Raw genomic sequence first — 25,602 nt, 5'->3', positions numbered from 1 at the left:
TGTGTGAAACTCAACTTATGTTCATTTATTCAGTTCACTTCATTATCATGCCATCATCAGGTCAAGTAACACTACAGACTCCATTTCCCATAACACACTTTGGTCTACAAACATGGCCGTACTGGACTCCACTCCCAACAACACAGTTGCACTTCCTCTTTCACTATCACCGGACTTGTGATTGCACCTCACCTGTTTTTTCACTTGTCACACACTCACTTGTACTTAGTAACTTGTGCTTAGAAACCACTTTTGATTTCAGCTACGTTGCGAAGTATCTGCTCAGTTTTCTCCGAGTCTACCTGCACTTGCATCCTCCTCAGCGTTGTCTTTTTGACACAGGAAGAATATGAATATATTACATATTGTAGCGGAAGTTGAGACGGATCCATGTGTGGTACAAACACCACTTTAATATCCAAGCAAAGGTATCCAAAATGTTAGAGAAAGGTCGAGTCGGTAAGGAAAATCAAGTAACCAGAAAATAGAGTCAGCGAGGCAAACAAATCAAAAGGGCAAATCCAAAAACAGCAGAAATCCAGTAAGCAAAGAACACAAAGGCAAAATGGAAGCAGAGATACAAGGCTTGGTACGTAGATAAAACAATACTTCGCGAAGCTGTGTTTGTCGTGAGCGTGTTTATATGTCCATAATTCCGGAAGTGAACCTCTGTGACCCAGATGTTTAGTAGTCAGGTGAGAGTTCCCTCCGCTGGGCAGGAGAAGGTGTTGTGACACATGTCCATACAGCCATGTCCTGGCAAAACCGTCACAAAACAAAACCTTATCATTTTAAATACAGTACTAGAAAATGCAAAGGCTATTCTGTACAAGCAAATGCTCCTTTCAGTTAACTTGATAATAACCTGCTAGTAGTTATGGTATTTATTGTTTTCTGTGAGGCTTTTTAAATATCACCAGTTTTGCTTAGGCATGTGTTGGACTATTGATCAGAAGCTTGTGAGGTTGATCCCCAGGTCCACCAAGCTGCCACTGCTGGGCCCATGAGCAAGGCTCTTAACTCTCAGTTGTATAAAAAATAAGCTGTTGGCCTCCTGGTGCAATGACAGGATCCAGCGCTCTCTTTGCTGTGGCCCGGGTTCAATTCCTGGGCAGGGAGCTAACCCAGCCACTGAAGAGTTCACTCTCAGTGCCGGTCCCAAGCCCGGGTTAAATGGGAGGGTTGCATCAGGAAGGGCATCCGGCGTAAAACCTGTGTCAAATCAAAACCAAATGATCCGTTGGGGAGACCCCAAATGGGGAGCAGCTGAAAGAGCAACAACATAAACTGTAAGTTGCTCTGGAAAAATGTTGTAAATGTAAATTTTGATATAAGCAACATACTGCACACTTTAATACATGATTACATAGTCTGTTTTGCATCTTTCTGCTTCAAATACCTGTTTCTGTTGTGGTCTACAGTAGAGTGGTGCAGAGCAAAGAGATTTTCTGTGTTTAAATCCTCATAATTATATCATATGGTGTCAGGAAAACGTTTTAAGGATTACACTTTGATTAGTTCAGGTTAAAATATAACCACCAGTTAATCTTGCCACGGTCAGGTTTATGAGACTACACCAGATGCAAGCGCAGATTAAGTTTTTTACTGCTCTAAGTTTATTACTGCACTGGTGTACTATTATGCTGGCAGTATGGAAATCTTCTTTTCACATTTTCCATCAGTATATACAAATTCTAAAAAATCAGTATAATATCAAATTCTTAAAGCCCTGAGTGTCTACTTTCATTTAATCCATTAACCACCACTCTGTTTTGTGACATGACAAAGAAATTCGTTGCTGAACACGGACACAACACATCAGAAGCAAATTCTATTTTTTTTTTTGGCCTCTGGAAAAAAGAGTTAACCAAGAGTTCACCACATATATTTTTGTGAGAATTTACAATTATTCTAAGCACTACATTCTTATTAGTAATATTTCCTGAAAGGCAAGTAAGCGTTTTTCCATTTTTCTAACAGACTGAAACATTTACAATCAGTCTTTACTGAGTTTTCACTCTTTTTGGCTCATCATGAAAGGTGCCAATAATTCTGGAACTGACCGCATTAAGGACTGGATCACAAATTTTACTTTCTGTTTCATGACATATGGTTTTGTCATCAGCTGTTTTATTTGACCTTTGACCATGAATCACACAATCCTTGTGATCCAAACCCTCATCTAAGCCCTGCCAGCCCATGTGTTTACACAGTAGTGTTTACAGAGTAAACAGAAGGGCTATGTCTCTGTACAGGAGGGGAAAGCGAACATGACAATGGTAGCAATTGGTACAATTACAGCGGTCAGTCATCTGGTTACAGCACTTCTATTACTTGTTTCATTCACACTCTGAACAAAATGGCAAATCCATGGCAGCCTGCGGAGGTAAGAGACTAAAATAACTTAAAAATAAATTACTGAGCTACTCTATTTGGCATGAACAAAATCTACTAATTTAGATATACTTTATATGCTGTATAATAATATAGTAACAGTACACATTATTAACACCTTAATGAAAAATAGTATAAGCATATTTTTTAAAGTGTTTTCTTTGAATAAAAGGTATTGTGGTACTTTGATGAGAAATATATAATAATAATAATAATAATAATAATAATAATAATAATAATAATAATAATAATAATAATTATTATTATTATTATTATTATTATTATTGGTGTTGTTATGTGAAAAAGAACTGATTCATGTGTTAAACAAAAGAAATCACATGGAAATAAAATTGAAATGCATTGTTTTCGATAAACAAGTACCAAAATACCATATAGAAGATTCACATGTGAACTCTGAAGCTTCACAGGGTCAAATAATTTATTATTATTCATTATTAATTATTAATGAATATTGAATATTGGAGATCTGGCACCGTTATCTATCAGCTCTTGCACGTTTCCTTGTTACATGTCTCACTAATCTCTCAATCCTGTTTTTCTTGGGGGGAAAAAATAAAGTAAAACCAATAGTTAGACACATGAATGTGAATGATGTAAAGCAGCAGGTGATAAAGAAGAGGAAAATGACATAAGACAACACATTAATGCATAAAACATTTCTTGGTAAATTATGCAATAACTGATATGTATCTTTTAATATTTAATCTAATTAATATTTATCTTTATAATTAATATTAATATTTATGTATATTTATATTATCACAATATTGTAGTATTGTTTTCTAATTAATTAAAAAATTTGTAAGGAGAATAAAAATAGTTATTTTAGATCATGAACATTCTGTGTTCATTTTGTTTAAGTTATAAATGCTTTGTAAACACTTTAGATGAACTCCCACAGATGTATCAGTTAACCTGATCCACACCTTCACATCCTAAATATTAATAAGAATTTCATTGCATTCAATTTCATTTCATTTCATTTCATTTCAACTCATACTTTCGCTTCTCAGTGTATCAACACACTCGCATGGGTATGAGCTGCTTTTTCCTCTCTCTCTCTCTCTCTCTCTCTCCCTCTCTCTCTCTCTCTTTATCCCTACTCACTGCAACAGAGAACAGTTGTTAGACAAATTCAGCACATGTGTGTGATCCTTAACTCTCACTTCCCTCGGCTCCGCCCTCCATTTACAAAGCAATACTCGGCCACACCCCCTTCCACACTCTGACACAGATGACCCTAACCCAAGGAAAAAGCTTTTAGTTCTCCTGCAGCATTAAGCATGGGTGCCAGACCTGAGTTATTTCTATTTTTATATCATTATGTTGCTTGAAAGGAGTCTCATTTTAGTGTAGCATAATATTTATTTTGTTAACATGGTGAGTGTCGTATATCTTTGTAGGTCAACTTTCAGACACGGTGGAATTTACGCCGGGCAAAGGAATGCTTCATCAGAGGGCAGCATGTGAGTTTACAAAGGCTGAAAGAGCGAAGATCTCGCAATAAAATGGCAGAGTATTTACTAAATGAGATCCCACCCTACCCAACTCCAGCTGAATTTTGGGTTTCAGAAGTAACCCATGTTACTGAAGAGTCAGGATTTGAGGGGATCCTGGAGTCAGAGCAGTTCAGTCCTATAGCAGGAGAGTTCTCATGGTGGGGCCTTAAAATTAATGAAGATGAGATAAAAGCAGCAGAGAAACGCTACATGGAGACTAATTTCCCAAATGAAGCACAAGATCTGAATGAGCAAAGGCCATTTCTGGAGAAGTTCACCACATCACCTCCGTTCCAACTAGAGGTATCCCGCTATGGCAATTATCGCTTCTCGTTTCCCCTCACTGATCTGATGCAGTGGTACAAAGAACAGAACTGTGGAGGAGAAGACCCGGTTCTCAGGGTGTACGAGACCGTCACCTACAGACAGGAGATTATGTACACCGTTCTGATTCACAGTCCTGAGGATAACCAGCGTTTTGGAGAATATCCGCTTCTTGAGGCGAGTGAGTGGGTTCAGTATCAGGATGGGAAGATCATCTGGAAAGCACAAGCCATTTGTGAAACCCACCGGTATCAGTTCATTTCAGGAGAAGTACAAAGGCTGAATCCTTATCTGTATTATGTCTGGGATCATGTTAGTTTAGTCTTTCACTTACCAAAACCTAAAGCCATGAAAATCTCTATAGAACGCCTTATAGAAGCTCTCGAGGTGTGTAAACTTGATGAGATAGATCTCTCGAGGTACGAAGGTCCTAAAAACAAAGAGGAACGCTTCCAGGAAGCTGATATGAAAGTGAGTGAATTGAAAAGAGATTTGGAAAATATAAGAATGGCTGTAGACCCATGCTGAGAAATCTGTTCATGGGTAGATTTTTTTTTTTTAACAATTTTTAAATATATATTTTATAATATAATTAAAAAAAATTAGTACAATACAAATTTCGAAGAAATCAAAAACAAGCACAATAATGTAATAATTTCTATTTAAATGTAACTATTGTAATTTTAATTCATTAATTCAGTTAATTAATTAATTCACGATTAGTAATGTCTATTTATTTATTTATTTATTTATTTATTTTTTAAAGATGGTATAATCTGTATTAATCAAAGCAAGAGAATAATAAAACATTATTTTGAATAATGAATAATCTGTCTTTTATTTTGTTTTGTTTAAAAAAAAAGGCTTTGTTTACAATCAGGATGTACTTTCTATTTCTTTTTTTAACTTTATTTCTGCATTAGAAATCCATTCACATGGCCGCATTTTGACGCATACACGTGCGTGTTTGTGTACGGTCTGAAAACTACAGTCTTTCATGAACTGCGTTTATAAAATTTTATGTGTCACATACAGTACAGTATGTAGTGAAATGCTTTTTACGACTTTTCTTGACAGTCTGATAGAGATATTCTAAAAATGAAATTAACAATAAGATAAAAAAAAATACAATAAAATACAATGTCCACTGATCAGGCATAACATTATGACCACCTGCCTAATATTGTGTTGGTCCCCCTTTTGCTGCCGAAACAGCCCTGACCCATCGAGGCATGGACTCCACTAGATCCCTGAAGGTGTTCTGTGGTATCTGGCACCAAGATGTTAGCAGCAGATCCTTTAAGTCCTGTAAGTCATGAGGTGAGGCCTTTATGGATTTGTCCATGTTTGTCCACCACATCCCACAGATGCTCGATTGGATTGAGATCTGGGGAATTTGGAGGCCAAGTCAACACCTCAAACTGGTTGTTGTGCTCATCTAACCATTCCTGAACCATTTTTGCTTTGTGGCACGGCGCATTATCCTGCTGAAAGAGGCCACAGCCATCAGGGAATACTGTTTCCATGAAAGGGCCAGCTTTTACTCCCCACATGCATCAATGAGCCTTGACCACCCATGACCCTGTCTCCGGTTCACCACTGTTCCTTCTTTGGACCACTTTTGATAGATACTGACCACTGCAGACCGGGAACACCCCACAAGAGCTGCCGTTTTGGAGATGCTCTGATCCAGTGGTCTAGCCATCACAATTTGGTCCTTCATCAAACTCGCTCAAATCCTTACTCTTGCCCATTTTTCCCGCTTCTAACATCAACTTTGAGGACAAAATGTTGACTTGCTGCCTAATATATCCCACCCACTAACAGGCGCTATTCAGGTAGAATATATAAATACAGTATGTTATAATATTGTTATAATGTGCATTCATTCAGTCAGTTTTGTTATTACCACTACACAGAGCATAGAATAATATCCTGTTTATTCCTGAAATAAAGAAAATTAACAAACACCACAAAGAGCAGTCCTTCACAAAAAAAAAAGAATACACAGACCTGCTGTAAACTAACAAGCAGCACAATGAAAATCACCCGAATGTGCTTCTCTCCGAAAACTCAGCACATGACATCATCAATAAGCAATATAAAAACATCAGATTATTTACTAATGGCAGTGGCACCTTTCAGAAAGATGATACGCCCTGTGAGGTTGGCAAAAAACTGACACGCCAACACCTAGTCACCAGAAATCGCCAGCTCTGGTCTCTTGTCACTGTGACTTGCTGTATGTGTGAACAGAGCATTAGCAGTGCCTGGAAATACTCAATTTTACTGAAGACTGTGTAAAAAAAAATCTCCAAACATATGTTTACCCATAATCATTTGGACATGTAAATGTAACCTGAATAGAAATTATACTGAATCCACACAAAATTATCTGAACCTGTGCATTTAAGTGGTGTCTGAATGAGTGCCTTCCCCTTAAATTCCATAGCTCTATATGTAATTTCCTGTGTTGGCTCCATCTCTTCCTTTTCCATCATGCCATCATATGAGAAAGGTAGGTCTAGTCTGTGTTCTCAATAGTCTTGTTCCATCTTTCGGTGTTTTAATCACTTATGTATTTATTTTCATCTTAACCTAAGTATTTAATGTTATTTTCATGAAATGTGGTGATATTTCGTCATTTTTCCACTTTTAAGTGATTTCTTTTACCCTTTTAAAAAGTTACCCTTTATGTTATAAGATATATGTGAGGGCAGGGTCCATTAAAGACGCTGCGTTTGTCAGGCCACAAAATAAAAGGTTCAGATGATTGAATGCTTTCAGTGCGGTATCAGTTCGTCCCAGGATTTTCAACACAGTGCAGAAGAAATAGTTTTTAACTGGTGGTCCGAAGACATCTTCTATTGCGTAACCGCCTATAAGTCTTACTGGGTGTCACGACCTAACTGATTACATAAAGTCTAAATTCCAAGAAGTCAAGTTATCAGAAATGCTCAGGGTTACAATTCGGAAAGCCTGTAAAATCAGTATATAATAATAACTGGTGAAAAGGTGACATATTTATAGCCAAAGGTTTGGTTTATTCCAGACACTTGAAAGATTTTTATATATACATACATATATATATATATATATATATATATATATATATATATATATATATATATATATATATATATATATATAAAAACTCCCATATGTTAAATACAAGCGATATAATGAAATAGATGAAGAGAGTAGATGAGTAGATACCTTGGTCATTAAGCACAATTTTGAAAATAATGTACTGTAGATAAAATAAAACAGTGCAACAACTTTGCTGGAGGCAAGGTGGTTGCTTAAACACACACACACATACACACATACAGAATACAGAGAGACAGAGTTTGCAGATATGGAATACACATTGTTTTGGAAAGATGTTCATTCAGATGTTTTAGATTAGATTAATATTTTAGGATATATAGAATTCCACTCTCATGTGCCATCTCATATCTGGGCCACGTTACAGCAGTAATGTTAAAGAGGGAAAGAAACTTGTTTAGCCCCTGGAGCAGAGAGGATTAAGGGCTTTGCTCAAGAGCCCAACAGTGGCTACTTGGTAGTGCTGGGGCTTGAACCCCCGATCTTCAGGTCAACAACCCAGAGCCTTAACTACTTGAGCCACCACAGAAATTAGCACTACGATTAAACGAAAATGTGTTCTTCAACAAATGAGAGAAATGGACAATATAGTTACTGAAACTGACTCTTTCTCTTTGTGTGTAGAAGATTTCTTTTTCTTTACTCTCAACAGACAAGCTTTACCTCACCACAGTCCTTTTGTTTCCATTTTGTTTGTCCGGGAGAGGACAGAGCACGTGATATAAAGGCAGTGTTGGTATAACAGACATCATTCACCTGATTAATCCATTCTCCTGACCGTCTGATCCACACTCTGAAAAATGGCATTTTTCAATCCACAGCAACCTAAAGAGGTACGAATCTAAAATACAAAAAAAAAAAATTCTTCTTTGTATGCTATTAAATGTATTTACTATTTTATAAATACTTTGTATGCTACAAATAATAAGCATATATGCTATACTGTGTACTGTTAATAATACTAACTAATAGTATTAACTATGTATACTATGAGATCAGAAGTGAAATATAATTATTTTTGTGTACATAAGTTATTGTTATAATGAATGTTGTATATCTTTGTAAAGGGGAACTTCATCGAAGGGGAGCATTTGAATATTCTGGGACTGAGAGAGCAAAAGAAAGCTCACGATCCCATGTGGAGGTACATAAGAAAGGAGATCCCACCCTACCCAAGTCCAGTTGAATTTTGGGTTTCAGAAGTACTGAGGAGACTGGAGACTTGAACTGAGGGTTCAAGGGGATACTGAAGTCCGAGCAGTTCAATCCTCCTAACAGTGCGATCTCATGGTGGGACTTAAAAATTAATAAAGATGAGATAAAAGCAGCAGAGAAATGCTACATGGAGAGAAATTTCCCAAAGATGGCACAAGAGCTGAATGAAACGTTTCTGGAGATGTTCACCACATCACCTCTCTTCAAACTAGAGGAATCCCGCTACGGCAATTATCGCTTCACGTTTCCCTTCACTGATCTGATGCAGTGGTACAAAGAACAGAACTGTGGAGGAGAAGACCCGGTTCTCAGGGTGTACAGAACCATCACCTTCAAACAGGAGATTGTGTACACCGTGCTGATTCACAGTCCTGAGAATAACGAGCGTTTTGGAGAATATCCACTTCTTGAGGCGAGTGAGTGGGTTCAGTATCAGGATGGGAAGATCATCTGGAAAGCACAAGCCATTTGTGAAACCCACCGGTATCAGTTTATTTCAGGAGAAGTACAATGGCTGTATCCTCATGAGTTTTATGTCTGGGATCAGGTCAGTTTAGTCTTTCACTTGCCAAAATCTAAAGCCCTGAAAATCCCCAGAGAACGGCTTATAGAAGCTCTCGAGGCCTGTGAAATTGCCGACATAGATCTCTCAGAGTACCAAGGTTCTAAATCCACACAGGAACGCTACATGGAAGCAAAGGAGGAAGTCAGAAAATTGAAAATAGAGCTGAAAGAGGAGGAGGAAGAAGAAAAGGATGAAGATCTAGAGGATGAAGATGAAGCAAAACCATGAAATGTATTCATGGGTGATATTTTGTAGAACTGATCACCCTACAATATCAAATGATCTAAATTCTATAAACTGTTAAACTATTCTGATCATTTTATTTCTTATCTCTTAAAAATGATTTCTTATTCTCATGATTTTTAATTTCTCTGATTAGTTATCTTCATGTTAAAGTTTCTTCTTGACGGTGTAATCTATGTAATCTTAATCAGTGCAGGAGAACAATAAAAAAAAAGTTCTTTTAGATCATAAGCAGTCTGAAAAAGTTTATTCTCGAAAGTTTAAAAGCATCGTTTACAATTACTATGGGCTTCACATGGTCAAATTAGAACTAAATACACTATGTTCACTAACATTTTGTGACACTCCTCCAAATCACTGAATTCAGGTGTTGTTTTTCAGGGGTTGGGCTTGGCCCCTTAGTTCCAGAGAAAGGAACTCTTAATGCTCCAGCTTAATGCTTAATGCTTCAGGAGGAACTTGACTGGCCTGCACAGAGTCCTGACCTCAACCTGATAAAACACCTTTGGGATGAATTAGAGCAAAGACTGCGAGCCAGACCAAAACTGGGACGTCTGCCTTTACATGAATGTAATATGGAGTTGGCCCGCCCTTTGCAACTATAACAGCTTCAACACTTCTGGGAAGGCTTTCCACAAGGATTAAAAGTGTGTTTATGGGAATTTCTGACCATTCCTCTAAAAATGCATTTGTGTGTATTTATCAGACACTGTTGGACGAGAAGGCCTGGCTCGCAGTCTCCTCTCTAATACAGCCCAAAGATGTTCTATCAGGTTAAGGTCAGGAGGCCAGTCAAGTCAAAATCGCTCATCCATGTCTTTATGGACCTTGCCTTGTGCACTGGTGTGCAGTCATGTTGGAACAGGAAGTGGTCATCCCCAAACTGTTCCCACAAAGAAATTGTCCAAAATGTCTTGGTATGAAGCTGAAGCATTAAGAGTTCCTTTCACTGGAACTAAGGGGCCGAGTCCAACCCCTGAAAAACAACACCTGAATTCAATGATTTGGAGGGGTGTCCCAAAACTTTTGGCAATATAGTGTATCTTTCTTGCATTGAAATAGCTGTAACTTTTACACAGACCTTAATCACAGCTACGATCTAACACTGTAAAGTGAAGAAGAAACAAAACTGTATTTAAACACTTTGTTCCAATTTCACTGAAAGACACCACACCTATCTTTACATTTATAAGATAATCTACTTACGAAAAATGTTTACAGCATCAAACGAGTTATCACCTGAGGTAAAAGTGACAATCCTTATGTTTATTTCTTCACTCCAATGATCATTGGTTATGTTTACATCATTGGACAAATAATAAAAATGAAATTAGTCTAAATTCCTCATCTTTTTAAAATTATTTAACATGTTATAGCTTTTCCACTGTCCATTTAAGTTTATGGAATCTGAAAACTGAACATAGCCAATCCAATCTACCAGTTTGGTTTTGGGAAGTGAATGAAAACCGGAGAACTCGGACACAGACTCGGGCAATTTTAACTAATGATGTAGTAGATATGAATGCATCAGTAAAACTTGCTCAAAAATGGCAGGTTGTGGTTTAATTATTTCTGTCTAACTAAACATTTTCCTACATCCTACTACTTTGTTTTCAGCTTCATATCGGGTATATTTATGCTGACATCACCTACGATATTTAAGACATCGATATCGACTGAAGATCGTTGGAACACGAGGCGATTTATCAGGCTAGTCCAGTATCTCTCCATAGACTTCAATTCACATACCAAGGTATCCAGTCCCTTCCAATATGGCGGACGTTTTGACGTATGACCGACGCTAACATCAGCGGGTTTTTTTCCATTAGCAACGAAAGCATGCTGGGAAAAAGAGACCTATTTCAGAGGTGTACAGAAATGAAGTTTAGCCACTAATTGCGAACTGCTATTAGGAGCAAACTGGATTATTACACGTTATTTTGCTCATTTTGGTGAAAATGTCATCGTTATATCTAAGAGCTAAATGAAGGTAAGGCTGTCGGGAAGCTGCGCGTGAAGCTATTCTCTCTTGACATTTCTCATATGAATACCACTGACAGGTGACGTTAACGTTGGAGAGCTAGCTGGATAGCTAGTAGCATAGCTGCAAAATAACGAAACAGCTTTGACACTGAATCGTTTATCTTGGCGCAGGGAAAACCTGATGCTTTGTTCTAAGTGGTGTCAAAACAATTGTTGCTATTTTGCATTCATGGATTGTGTCAAATTAGCAAATTAGCCACTTGACTGTTTTTTCCCCTACCCGTATTCCGACAAACCCCGCCTCCTCTGCAGGATTGGGTTCTGTAGCAGGCTGCGCTTGTTATCCAATGGAAGTGCACTATGGGGCCTGGAACCAGCCAATCAATGGTTAAGGAGGCGGGATTTGTCGTAAAACGGGTGCAGACTTTTCGCCAGTGTTTTGTAAACACTCGAGACTACTGGTATTTCCTTTTGCGCACTTTGTTGGGAGAATAGTGGAGAGCATCCAGTGTGCTCATGATATCCTGCTAAAAGTTAGGGTTTCAATTAGATACCCTAGAAGGTATGGACTATCCATAATGCATTTTTTGGTGGACCTGGGATTCAAACTGACCACCTTCTGATTAGTAGTACAGCACCTTAACCACTGAGCTACTATGTCCCCATACGCTATACCCTATACTGGCAAAAGTTTTGGGACATCCCTCTGAATCATTGAATTCAGGTGTTTTTTAAGAGCATTAAGTGTTCCAGTGAAATGAACCCTTAATGCTTCAGCATAGCAAGACATTTTGGACAATTTCATGCTCCCAACTTTGTGGGGTCAGTTTGGGGATGACCCCTTCCTGTTCCAACATGACTGCACACCAGTGCACAAAGCAAGGTCCATAAAGACATTGATGAGCGAGTGTGGTGTCAAGGAACTTGACTGGCCTGCCTCAACCTGATAGAACACCTTTGGGATGAATTAGAGATTGCGAGCCAGACCTTCTCGTCCAGCATCAGTGCCTGACCTCACAAACGCGCTGCTAGAGGAACGGCCAGAAATTCCCATAAACACACTCCTAAACCTTGTGGAAACTCTTCCCAGAAGAGTTGAAGCTGTTATCGCTGCAAAGGGCGGGACAACTCCATATTACATTCATGTGCATGTAAAAGCAGACGCCCCAAAACATTTGTCAATATAGTGTATACAGAAGTAGCATATAAAAGGGTGATGGGTAATCTGTAAAATTGTGGCCTTAAAGGGATGCATGTTGTTTATCAGAAATATGAGGTATGCCAAGAAAACATTCCCCACACCATTACACCACTATTACTATCACCACCACCACCATAACCACCTGGCAGGTTGAGAGCAGCAGTCCCAGTCATCTACAAACAGAACAAAGTTTCTAATAGGGACAACTCCCTGAGATCACGTTATTTTTCCCATTCTGGTGTTCACATTAAACATTAACAGAAGCTCTTGACTCCATTGCATGCTCCACAAGATTGCAATAAACACTGCGACTCTGGAACTGTTTTTTAAGATTAGAAGTAAAAATTGCACAAACACAGATCAGCCCACAGGCCCCGGATCCACCACCAGCCAAGTCTCGTGTAGCCAGAGCTTCAGACTGCTGGCTAAAGGTCTGGACTCCACAGCAGCATTTATTGGATAAGGACCACCCAAGAAGGCATCTAATTGACATGTAAAGCAACCAATCACAGTTCGTTTTTGTTCAGGGTCATGTTTAGGGAAATCCCACATTTGGAAAATCCCACATTTGGAAAATCCCACATTTGGCTGGTCCAAATAAGTGCTCATTGACGGAAGTGGAGCATCACGACGGTTCGGTTTCCAGGGAAACCACTAAAAAAACATGATGCACGTCTTCTGGAAATCCCAAAGAATCGAACCAATCAGAAGACGACTTCGCAACTCCTACGGTGTTTGCCGTACGCATCAGACGTTCAGCCAGCGGTTTGTGGGTGTGATGTCTGATTGCTGAGACTTCCACCAGCCTGACCAGGATGAAGCACTTACAACCACAACCACAATTAATGCTGAATAAGAGAATGATATCAGTTCAGAAGTTCTCCTTTTCTTAATCTGATCTAAATCAGGTTTAATAGCATGCTTGCTCACATCATCCTTTAAATCTTCAGCTTTGGAACAGTTTCAGGTGTAACGAGCCACACCCTTAGTGTTTTGGATTGATTTCGGGTTACAGGATATGCCCTGATTTGATTTGATTTGATTTGATTTGTCTAGGGTTGCTACATCTTTGTTTTTTTATCCAGCAGCCATGGGGAATGCTAATATTTGCTCTCAAGTGTGTCCTGACAGGATAACAATACGCTTCTTGACTTGTTAAATATAATATATTTAGTGGGAGGAAAAGAGGTAGGTTTGAGATACAGTCCAATGGATCTGTGGATTGAGTTTCAGCATCTGTGAAGACAAAGAGAGACAGATCAGCTTACCTGAGATCGGTTTACTCTCTCTAACTGTGTGTGTGTGTGTGTGTGTGTGTTGATTTTTGACAGGGACATATTTGTCATTATCTGCCCTCAAATCAGTCAAGTTAAAATTCCAGCTGAAATATTTCAGTGACTGGACATCTGGAAAGCTTTCTAAACCATATAAAGATTATTTAAATGTCTTACACTGGTGCTTAATTTACATGTATTATGACTATGTTTCTTAGTCCTCTGTTTTATATGACACCTGATAAGGCACAATCTCCTCTCTAGAGTCATTGAGTCATATGGCAAGATGGCCGCCTCTGCCGGTAAATAATAAATAAATTGGCTATCTCTGTTCTGGCTGATTTAAGACCTTTGACAGTCCAGAGAAGCTCACAGATGCCTTTGGCATTGGCCGTGGTACCATCAGGGATTATAAAAAAGAATCATAACAAACAAAGTAATAAACATGGAACTGATGTCTCAGACTAGTTGTGTGACCTAAGTGATTTATAAATAAATAAAGCCGAGTAGTTTAAGCTTTTGCTCAAAGGTACAACACCTAGCCAAGCCAGGATGCAAACTGACATGCAAAGTTGACTTTTACTTTAAAAACATAGTCTTTAGCTTTAACTCCTTCTTGGAAAAAAAAAATTCTGAACCTCAGATTAAAGTAATAAAGTAAGTAAAGGTCAAAAAGTAATAAAAGTATTGCTCAAAACAAAGTAATTAATGTTTTTATTATAGTTATATTACAGTACATGAAATCAACATTTCAACTCAATCAAGCCTATGCTTCCTCTTACTGAGAGCTAACTTCTCGGTTCTGGAGAAACTTCTCCTGAGCACGCTGTTATTTAAGAACTAATACACTAGCCTCTTTGTTTATTAGCTCCTGTTTTAGTTTTGGAATGGCTCAGAGTCTGCGCTCTAATTCATCCCAAAGGTGTTCTATCAGGTTAAGGTTAGGACTCCACACCAAACTCACTCATCCATGTCTTTATGGACCTTGCTTTGTGCACTGGTGTGCAGTCATGTTGGAACAGGAAGGGGTCATCCCCAAACTGTTCACACAAAGTTGGGAGCATGAAATTTTCCAAAATGTCTCGGTATGCTGAAGCATAAAGAGTTCCTTTCACTGGAGCCCAACCCCTGAAAAACAACACCTGAATTCAATGATTTGGAGGGGTGTCCCAAAACTTTTGCCAACACAGGGTATCATCCTGCATGTTTAATAGGAGAAACATTTCAAGTAGTCTTAAACACAAGCTATAAATGTCAGGTTTTCTTAGCACCTTTCTTGTTTCACTAAACATTTATGAAATACAACTCAGATGTAGTGGATTGGTCAGTCCAAATATTTGGACTCTAGACAGGTGTTGATGAAGGTCTAGAGCTCTTTGGGTGCTCTGGTCTTTTATCCATAGAGTAGGACTGACCTGATCTTAAATCTTAAGTCTTAAACCTTTCTGACGGATACTTCTGTAATACATCATAATACATTTTACTTGTTGTTAGTAAGCGTAGCAATTGCATCATTGATCTGGCTCAGGCTCAGAAACTGTTCCTTTGTTTTTCTTTTCTTCAGGTTTATGTGTCCTCTAGGTGGCACTAGAGGATCATGGAGCCTGACGTCGTCCGCATGTACTCCTCCTCCCCACCTCCACTCGATGAGGACGGAGAGGAGGAAGACGAAGACGACTTCGGTGAGTTCGGAGGATACTGCTGTGGTGTGTCATCTAGTTTCAGTTTCTCGGAGTATGACACGCCCACTCCGTTCGATCAGTCTTTCGCGATGGATAACTCGCCTCCTGACCGATACAACACGTTCCCGAAGAGTGTCAGTCAGACAGAGAAATTTGAAGAGACGGAAAAGATAACAACAGGCCAGGAATCTCCAAATCCCGAGTCGGGGGTATGCACGAGTAATGTTTCTGTGGACTCTGGGAATGGAAACCTGGAGACATCTAAAGTTCTCCTCAATGGTCCTTTATCCCCTGACGTTCAGGAGAAGCTCTCAGTGGACTCTGTTACAGAGAAGGATAGCACCTCTGATCTCCAGGGCTTCAAACAGTGTGGTAAAGATGAGCACAGCGACAACACAAACACAGATCAAGTGGGACACTGCCTTAATAATGGCCCCATCACTTTTTACACTGGTAAAGAGCTGGTAACTAGCTACAACAATACAGAATCTCTGTTAGTATCTAGAGAAGAGGATTCCAGTACAGAAACTGACAAAGCTTCTGTAGCAGAGGATCCTGCTGATTCTCATCAGTTACTGGAAGATAGCATCTCTCAGACAAAGGTGTCTGAGGCTAGGGACACTCTGGCAGGAGAGGGGGTCACTGAATCCCAGGAGGTTGATTCTAGTCTGGCGGGTGACGATCAAATCAACAAGCAAAAATCAGAGAAGGATGAAGGAGAAGAAGTTATGCTGTCTGGTTCTTGTGGACCTTCTGGTGCTTCCTTTTGCAAAAGACAGATTCTAAGTGGCTCTGAAGTTCTTGAAGATGTTGCAGATACGTCGTTGGCACCAGAAGCAGAGAATGTTCCGATGTCTGATGCACAGTTAAAGGAAAATTTCGAGGATTGTGACCAGAATCCAGTAAGCCCTGCGGTTCATAGACCCCTTGTGGTTCCTGGAAGAGTGGAACTGGAAGAAGATTTTGAGGAAGCGTGTTTGCCTGTTGGGACAGAACGTCATGATGGGGCAGATCCGGATATAAAGGAAGTTAAGAGACTTGGGTCAGTGGAATCAGATGAGGACTTTGGAGATTTCAGGGACGCCACTCAGGGTTTTCCAGATGTCAGCCAGGCCGAATCCATGAGTCAGGATGGATTTGCTGATTTTGTGACTGCATTATCAGACTGCTCCTCGCACGATGAGTTTGCAGATGCTGACACCCTGAAGGACCTGAAGGAGGAAGACGAGCTAGATGCAGAAGATAAACATGTTAAAGATGATGATGATGATGACACTAATAATCATGAAAGGATGTGTTCAGAGCTGCCCCCAAGCGATAGCTTTGCAGATTTTAGTTCGGCTCCTTTTGGAGGACTAGCAGGCACGAGTACAGGTGAAAATTGGGTAGAGTTTGGGCAGCAGGAGGCGTGTGAAGTACAGCAGGAGTCTTGGGCGGCATTTGAAGATGAGCAGCAAAGTAATACTGAAACAGCGCCCTCTACTGATAGCCTCCAGACTGACAATGTGTTGGTATGTAGGGGAAATTTTTATTATTATAGTTATTTTTTCCCCCAAGTTACATTTGGACAACCTTTTTAAACTTAAGGTTTGAACTTTACTACAAACCTTTTTGTTTATGAGCTTTTGACAAACCACGATTGAGAGTGCAGACCGATCTACTATTATTACAAAAATATGTGTGATTAAAAACAAGTTTTGGGAGATTTTTTTTAGATGATTTAAACCTCTACATGAATTATTATCAGTACCTCTGCCTCGCCATCACACTGTGGTGTGTATAAATGGCAGATTTGTGAGGGTAAACCAGACTATTTGTGATGTTAAGATTGCTTACTGTGGCTTTAAACAGTCTAGAATATATTATTGCTTCACAAGAGGACCCCAGTCATTAGAGAGCTTGCTTCAGTCACAGACTTGATGAACCTAAAATAAAATAAGTCTTTTTCTTCCTGTCACTCATCGTTGGTCTCACGTTCTTCCTCTCTTGACATTCTCTATGTTGCATGTTCTCTGTCAGTTTGGATACAGTCACAAACTTCGGCACCTTTTCGAAAGCACTTTCCCTTCGGAGATGGCTCCCGACGACTCGGATGTGCCGACCCTCCAGGCCCTGCTGGAGCCCCAGGACCATGCGGAGATCAGGTGCCATAAGCATGTACAGCCAACAGTGACATTTACTCATTATTATAACTGTAATTAACACTCCTGATTCCTGATGTATTGCATTAAAAGGACATAAAGTGTAAGCAATATGAAAATTTCCCGTATCATGATCTAAATCAGGGGCGTCCGATCTTATCCACAAGGCGGCTGGTGTGGTTGCAGGTTTTTAACCTTAATCATGCAGGAGTCTCTCACACCTGATTCCACCCGGTCAATCAGTTAATCTTTGATTTCAGTAGACTAAGGTCTGGCGTAGGTGTGGCTCCAATTTCCAGATAAGATTAGACACCTTTCCACCTCAAGCATTTATTTATTAAATATCACATTTCATGGTTCTGTATAAATAATCAGATGTTTGCAGAGGTTAGAGCACTCACTTCCTCTTTCTTTCCCTTGTCGTCTCAGGGAGTCTGTAGCCATGTGGCGCCACCTGTTGGACATCCACGGCGCCCACGGCCTCAAGGTGCAATGGGTCGGCTCACACGGCAACAGAATTCTGCTGGACTGCCTGGGAATCTACAACATTGTACGTAGAAAATACTAGGCTCAACACAAATACATTAATTATACCTTAACGAGGGGCAGGAAATACATTAGCGTGAGCCAAAATTCGAGTTCATGTATTGAATTTTCCTCAAACGTTTGTAAGCAAAGTTGGTTTTCCTAACAGTTATTCACCCCACTTGTGTACCTCTGAAGTTGGTATCATATAAACAGCCTGTATATATCTTTTATTCCTCCAGGAGTCTACAAATGTTCTTGTAACAGCTAATGAGAACAATAAACTCATTTAAACATTATCATTAACCATTTATTGCACATGCACAAATTAGCTTCTTTATTTGGCATCTTAATAAAAACAGGGCCTGGGTTACACCATGAAGAACCGCTTCTGTTTTTTAGTTCTGAAATCTTATACAAAACTTTACTTATGATCTCTCTAATATATATGTAGATCATGTTAATGTGACAAATCCTCACTTTTGCTAATTTTCATTAAGTCCTACTACTTAAAGTCCGGTTTCTCTTGTATAAGATCATCCCACCTACAAGTAGCCAATTAGAAGAAACCATTTTTCACTTATTAATGAAGGATGATGTAATGTTTGTTTTTATTTTCCAGATTCTTTCAGTTATTTTGTGATATCAGATATATTAAGATCTCAGAAAGGTTTTCTTCGGTATTTATCTCTTTTGCAGCTGTTTACTGGTCAAAACAAGCAGCCTGTTATCGTACCCATGTTTGCTGCCGGATTGGTAAGTTAACGCTAAAGCTAATTTATAGCAAATTGTGCCCAAAATGTCATATGGAAATCTTTCTTCATTCATTCTCAATACGTTATCTGATTACAAACTAAAAAAAAGTCTTCCAGCATACTTATTTGTCAGTTTATTAGACAGTGCAACACAACCTACTAATTTGGAAGCTATGATAATATCCTGCGTCCTGGTCTTCAGAGGTGTGAGCACTACGATCATCCATGAGTACAGCAGTATACCACTGATTTAAGTGAATAATAATGGAGTTAAACATAATGAACGGAGTTAAGAAATATTTTCTATAGAGTATTAGATGGATGAGACGTTAAAATGGGTATAAATAAATAAATAAAAATACAGCTCCATCACTCTCTTTTTCTCACATAGGGTATGCTTGAACCTACCAAAGAGCCTGTGAAAAATTCCTCCATCTTTGCCGCATCTTCACCTGGTCTGGGACGATCTGCTCTGTGCACTCAGGTACAGAGGAAAGATTCATACTGTTATACATTTTAATCGAGTCGGTGGTGGAGACGCATGCAAAGGGCTTAGTTCACATGAATATGTAGTATTGCTCATTCATGCGATTATCCGATCTGCCAATCATACCTCAGGAGGGCAGCTTTAAAATGAGGCATCTCAGTGACTTTGCCCATGGCATGGTTGTTTCTTGTTGATTAGAATAGCCAGACTGGTTCAAGATGACAGGGCTCTCTCGCCACAGTGAGCATCAAACATGGGAAAAACTTCACCGGTCATTTTAAAATCTTTATTTGTCCATTTTTGATGCCCACTGTAGCATCAGTAGCGTTCTTTGGCGGTTCTCAGATCACGGGTGTGGAACCTAATGTGGTCTTCTGCCATTGGAGCCCATTTACTTCAGGATTCCACATGTTGTGTGTTGTGAGATGCTTTTCTGCCCACCTGCAGTCTTCCTGTCAACTCGAACCACTCTGGTTCTTCTCCTGTTCGTATTTCCTCAGGAAAGACAGATACAGACACTTGGAGCACACAAGATTCAGTATGTTGTGTGTTGATGCTTTTCTGCTCACCACAGTTGTAAAGAGTGGATATTTGTGCTCACAGACATCCTGTTAGATTAGACGTCATTCTTTCTTTATTTTTTTAATTGATAGTGAAATGTTAAAATGTGTGTGTGTGTGTGTCCAACAGGTGGCGTCCTCATTAAGCCTCGAAGACGACGGTACGTCTCAGCGCCGAGCTTCTTTCTCTGTAACGCAACGCAAAACCACCCGTCACTCTCGACAGAAATCTTACTCCTGATACAACTTCCTTCCTCTGTTTTCCTTCTTCCTGTATTATAACCGCCCTTATTCTTTCGTCTCCGTTCTGCTTCGCCGTTGCCTGACGATAGGACGCACACCATCATTTTCTTCTGTCCTTTAATTGTTTCCTCTCAGCTCTAGTGAATAAACTGGACTGCCTTAAAACAAGGTGCCATAGTCCTCTGTCCTGCATAGAGGACACGTAACAAGCCTTTTGCCTGTCCTAGTTCTGTCTTATGTCTTCTATCTCTTTGCTGTAATCACTCTTGTTGTTATGCTGCACCCTGAGATGCACTACCTCATTCGGTCAATATGCAATATTTTTGACCGACGTATTCCAGTCGTACGCTTCCGAGTCTCAGGCCGCACTGATAATCCGTCAGGTTTGGAGCATTTCCCTGAGCAGGTGCTAAAAATTTAAAGGAAAATGCACCAAACCTACCACTCAGCATTTAGGAAAACAAAATGCGTATCGTGTATATATATATATATATATATCATAGCCTCAGTTTAAACCGGTGGTCCATGTGGTCCGGAGTTTTTGGTATTTACAGAGAGAATTAATTTCTCATAGCCTCTATATGTTCTACATCACCACTAACAAAAAGCCAGAAAAAGTCGAATTAGCTTTGCTTTCTGTCTAACGTTCCTTTGTGGCCACTTGCAGCACAAGGAACGCAGCAGGTAATGAAATTGGATATTTTTAAAACAAACTTGCAATAGGTAATGCCGTTTCCATGGCGATTTGAGCTCAGCTTCCTTCTGACTTGCTAGCTAACTGATAAATTAATGACGTTACAAGTACAGGACAAATTTAGCTGACCTCTAGAGAAGTCAGGGGTAGACAAATCGTAATGCCGGGTGGTCAACATGCACCAAGCTCCGATGCACTGCTCAGTCCCGTGATTCAGTTGACAGGAACTCGACGAATCTAATCTAATAATGTATGATGAGCTAATCAGCTAGTTAAGGATATGGAGCGAGTATGCTATCATTATTCTCTTTTAGCAAAGATTCTGCAAAGCGTCATCCAATCCTGGGTTTTGCTCTTGTGTTCTCACGTCACACGAGAAAGATATTAAACGACTCCAGCTAGCGTTTTTATCTAACGTCGATATGTGAGTGGGTCTAGTGAGCAGGAATGTTTATAGGACAGCTTTAGACTTCAGTTTATTTCATTCCTGTTCCTGAATATTAAATGATATACTGGGTTATGCTGGCAGTACATAGGTGGGATTTCAGAAGAGTGATGAGGTGTGTTTCCTTTCTGCTGAGCAGCAACGAATAAAATACAGGTATCTCGGCTACTGATTTGTCCACCCCTGAAGTTCCAGGTTCACATTGTTGTCGATCTACATTATATTGCCAAAAGGTTTGGGACACCCCTCCAAATGATTGAATTCAGGGTTTGGGCTCGACCCCTTAGTTCCAGTGAAAGGAACTCTTACTGCTTCAGCAAACCAAGACATTTTGGACAATTTCATGCTTTGTGGGAACAGTTTGGGGATGACCCCTTCCTGTTCCAACATGGCTGCACACCAGTGACCAAAGCAAGGTCCATAAAGACATGGATGAGTGAGTTTGGTGTGGAGGAACTTGACTGGCCTGCACAGAGTCCTGACCTCAACCCCATAGAACACTTTGGGATGAATTAGAGCGGAGACTGCGAGCCAGACCTTCTCGTCCAACATCAGTGCCTGACCTCACAAATGCGCTTCTTCTAGTGGAATGGTCAAAAATTCCCATAAACACACTCCTAAACCTTGTGGAAAGCCTTTCCAGAAGAGTTGAAGCTGTTATAGCTGCAAAGGGGCGGGACAACTCCATATTACATTCATATGCATGTAAAGGCAGACGTCCCAAAACGTTTGGCAAGATAGTGTATCTGCTCTCCAAATAGTAATCAATTGAATTTAAACTGATAAAGCCCTTGGTATTTAAAGGGTTTGTGTTTCCCAATTGAAAACAGAATTCATATTTATCTGAAAAAGTAAAAATCATATGGAAAATGGTTAATATTTGCGTTTCGGGGTTCTGGTTCTTTCTTTCTTTCTTTATTTATTTATTTATGTATTTTTGATGATTCATAAGTATATTATATGCTTCAGAAAATTTCAGTCTCAATCTTTCAGATATTCCGTACATTACCGCAGTTTACTAACACTGTTCCAGTTGTCTGTTTACATCTTTCATTTCTTGTGTCTTTGATCCGTTCTGTCGTTCTGTTTCTTTTCCTTCATCTCAATCTTCCTGATAAAGGATATTAAACTGTGATTTGATTTCTGGTTGCACTTTTGATTTTTGGACTCTCTTTCTATCTCTCTCTCTCTTTCTTCTTTTCTCAGGTTTGAATTATAATTATTAATGGGAAAACTCAGTGCACAGGAGAATGCTTGTAAAATGAGTCAAATAAAACGGTTTATATTGCACATCATATTTCCTCACCTTTTTTCCCTGTTCTTTGCTGTTTCGCCTTTCTGCTCTTTTCTTCACTCTTCTTTCTTCAGCCTGTTAAAGATTCAGTAAATACATCGATCAGCCATAACATTATGAACAGTGACAGGTGACGTGAATAAGACTGATGATCTCCTCATCATGGCACCTGTTAGTGGGTGGGATATATTAGGCAGCAAGTCAACATTTTGTCCTCAAAGTTGATGTGTTAGAAGCAGGAAAAATGGACAAGCGTAAGGATTTGAGCGAGTTTGAAGAAGGGCCAAATTGTGATGGCTAGACCACTGGATCAGAACATCTCCAAAACTGTAGCTCTTGTGGGGTGTTCCCGGTCTGCAGTGGTCACTATCTATCAAAAGTATCTTTTAAATCCTGTAAGTTGAAGGAGACTTAAAGGATCTGCTGCTAACATCCTGGTGCCAGATACCACAGCAGACCTTCAGGGATCTAGTGGAGTCCATGCCTCGATGGGTCAGGGCTATTTTGGCAGCAAAAGGGGGACCAACACAATATTACGCAGGTGGTCATAATGTTATGCCTGATTGGTGAATATGAAGCTATTAAAACAATCAATGAGAAATGTAAAGACTTAAAATTTCAGTCTTGTAAAATGTAAAATCTTACAGCAAAAATTTTTTCTTTCTTGGACGACTTCTTGGACTAGTTTATAGCTTTTCTCAAGTATATGAGCAGGTGTGTGTGTGTGTGGGGCAGCATTAACCCCTTTTCTAACCCTCACTTGCCTCCGTGTGTGCTGCCATTACGTACCACAGCACAAGGGGGCACTGTCACACAACTCAACCTCGATTTCTTTGGGCCGGTGGAGGACCGTAGCTCAGACAGTGACACTGATACACCGATGCCAGGTTAGAAGACAGGATCAGTCCTAAGCAACACACACACACACACACACACACACACACACTGACATTACCTAATGTATATGCTAAGGGTGCAGTGTAACATGATCAGAAGAGCTGAGATAAATCATCATTCTGATATATAATTAGTAATATTATGTTCATTATGCAATATATTTTCCAAACAGTGCAGCAATGATCGAGGAAATGCGTATTTAATGCTAAAATTGATTCAGGCCTGATTTACTGCATAATTATATACAAATAATATGATAGACATTCTGCTGCTGAAGTTTTTGGCCTTTAATTGAATTTTCGATGTCAGAAAGCACAATATTAAGCTGAATGATTGTTATAATGCGACTTTATCCCGCTGTTCCACCCCTAGCATATACACAACCTGACATGAGTGAGGAATAAAACACAACGTCTGTGCAGTTATACGGAAAAATAATCGACGATAAGGATACAACCCTGGAGTTGATTATTTTCTTATCACAGCAAGTGTTTTATTCCTCTTATACCACAGCAATTATTAAAAACGTTACTAGCTTTATTTATTATAGAACAACATGTGCTTTTTATCCGTTTATTGTTACAACGAATGTCTGTGTAAGTGTCGAAAAGCATAAAATATAAAATTTTATGGAGACTCCTTCTATAAACCTTGAACAATTTTTAATCCATTTAAAAGGCGCATTCACCGTTCAGGTCCCCGTTGCTATAGAAACCATAAGGAAGGCGTTGATATAAACCTGTGATTTGCAGCTTGAAGCTCTAATGGAATATTAATAAACAGCATCTGACCAATCAGGATCGAGAACTCAGCGGCGCTGTAGTATCACACGTGTAGACGTTAATCCCACTGTCTAATGTAACCCAAGATGAGTTCCTTTTTGACTCGGGTTCCTCTCAAGGTTTCGTCTCAGGGAGGGAGGATTTTCCTTCACCACCCTCACCTCTGGCTTGCTCATTAGGGATAAATGTAAAATTTCTGTAATGTTTTCTTTAAAGCTGCTTTCTGACGATGTCCAGCGTTTAAAAGCGATCGATAAATAAACTAGAATTAAATAGAATGATTACAGATTTACTATGAAAGCACAAACTGACCAGTCCGTTTACATGGTGTGTTTGCCGTTTCCGGTCTCTGTTGCTACAGAAACAGTAACGAATGCATTGATATAAAACTGTCATTTAGAGCTTCGCTTCTTTCAGAGCTGGAATGTTAATAGAATATTAATTAATTATCAACATCTGACCAATCAGGACTGAGAACTCAGTAGTGCTGTGGTATATCATATATACATACCTCTTAGTGAGCAGGTGTGATCAGCTTTGCTGTGACTCTCCTACTTCCTACTGTTTCTATCTGCTGTTTCTGGTTTTGGTGATGCTTTTCATGATCTAGATCTTTCAAGAAAGAGCGATAGTTACGCTTTGTTTCTCTGTTTATCTCTCTCTGACCGTTCCTGTTAGTAAAATCTGGCCGCATTCTGTTCCTCGGCTCACCTCAGCAACGAACTAGCACCTAATGAACTAACAACCTGAAACGCTTGTGTTTAGTAAAGCAGGTCTTTTAGGATTTCGTTCATTCATTCGGTTGTTCAGAAACCTTTCAGGAAAGATCATCTGACACAGCGTAAGTAACTCCAGTGTCAGTAAGACAGCAGAGTGTTAGCTGATGAAAAGGCAGAGGAATTTTTTTTTTTTTTGCAAATTTTCACGAAATATCCTTGTATTTCATTGTGTAAGTATTCTTGCCTTCAATTTTTTTAATTAAATTTAATTCAGTTCAATTTAATTTTAATATTCTGTAGCCATTGAAAAAAATTGTTTATATCAGATATTTTAGTTAAAAATATTAATTAATTTATTTATTTATTTATTTATTTATTTATTTATTTATTTATTAATTTATTAATTTATTTATTTATTTATTTATTTATTTATTTATTTATTTATTTATTTATTTTTAATATATTGATTTATTTATTTATTGAATAGATACATGGCTTGTATTCCTAGTAAATCCTGGTCATGTCCTTGACTTTTTTACGTCAACATTGTA

General features: G+C 39.1%; 2 protein-coding genes across 5 annotated transcripts in view; both read left to right on the top strand.

The window, feature by feature from the left end:
* Positions 1–333: 333 nt before the first annotated feature.
* On the top strand, positions 334–9,602 carry LOC131358886 (uncharacterized). 3 transcript variants are annotated; one of them, XM_058398302.1, is made up of 5 exons: positions 334–2,386; positions 3,819–4,709; positions 5,454–6,756; positions 8,053–8,179; positions 8,414–9,602. In XM_058398302.1, exons 1-3 carry the CDS (start codon positions 2,360–2,362, stop codon positions 5,457–5,459), a joined length of 924 nt encoding a protein of 307 aa, XP_058254285.1. In that variant the 5' UTR covers positions 334–2,359; the 3' UTR covers positions 5,460–6,756; positions 8,053–8,179; positions 8,414–9,602. The 3 variants fall into 3 exon arrangements, with proteins under 3 accessions (XP_058254285.1, XP_058254284.1, XP_058254283.1); XM_058398301.1 differs by lacking the exons at positions 5,454–6,756; positions 8,053–8,179; positions 8,414–9,602 and having other exon boundaries at positions 334–589; positions 3,819–4,874; XM_058398300.1 differs by lacking the exons at positions 5,454–6,756; positions 8,053–8,179; positions 8,414–9,602 and having other exon boundaries at positions 3,819–4,874.
* Positions 9,603–11,207: 1,605 nt separating this feature from the next.
* Positions 11,208–25,602, top strand: part of aftphb (aftiphilin b) — a 16,245-nt gene continuing 1,850 nt past the window's right edge. The window contains exons 1-8 of one of the 2 annotated variants that reach the window (XM_058399424.1): positions 11,208–11,359; positions 15,392–17,020; positions 17,529–17,653; positions 18,080–18,200; positions 18,875–18,931; positions 19,322–19,414; positions 20,108–20,138; positions 23,448–23,540. In XM_058399424.1, coding sequence (XP_058255407.1) covers positions 15,425–17,020; positions 17,529–17,653; positions 18,080–18,200; positions 18,875–18,931; positions 19,322–19,414; positions 20,108–20,138; positions 23,448–23,540 — 2,116 coding nt within the window. In that variant the 5' untranslated portion in view covers positions 11,208–11,359; positions 15,392–15,424. The remainder of the gene's footprint in view (positions 11,360–15,391; positions 17,021–17,528; positions 17,654–18,079; positions 18,201–18,874; positions 18,932–19,321; positions 19,415–20,107; positions 20,139–23,447; positions 23,541–25,602) is intronic. The other variant, XM_058399425.1, reaches the window with a different exon arrangement.

The sequence above is a fragment of the Hemibagrus wyckioides genome, linkage group LG09, assembly GCF_019097595.1.
Source record: "Hemibagrus wyckioides isolate EC202008001 linkage group LG09, SWU_Hwy_1.0, whole genome shotgun sequence".
NCBI classification, from domain to species: domain Eukaryota; kingdom Metazoa; phylum Chordata; class Actinopteri; order Siluriformes; family Bagridae; genus Hemibagrus; species Hemibagrus wyckioides.
This window is presented reverse-complemented; position numbering and strand designations above follow the sequence as displayed.

Excerpts from the sequence above, each read along its gene's own strand:
- LOC131358886 (XM_058398300.1), top strand. The coding sequence starts at position 2,360 with ATGGCAAATCCATGGCAGCCTGCGGAG. Across the intron at positions 2,387-3,818 it reads ATCCATGGCAGCCTGCGGAG|GTCAACTTTCAGACACGGTG; the intron begins GTAAGAGACTAA and ends ATATCTTTGTAG.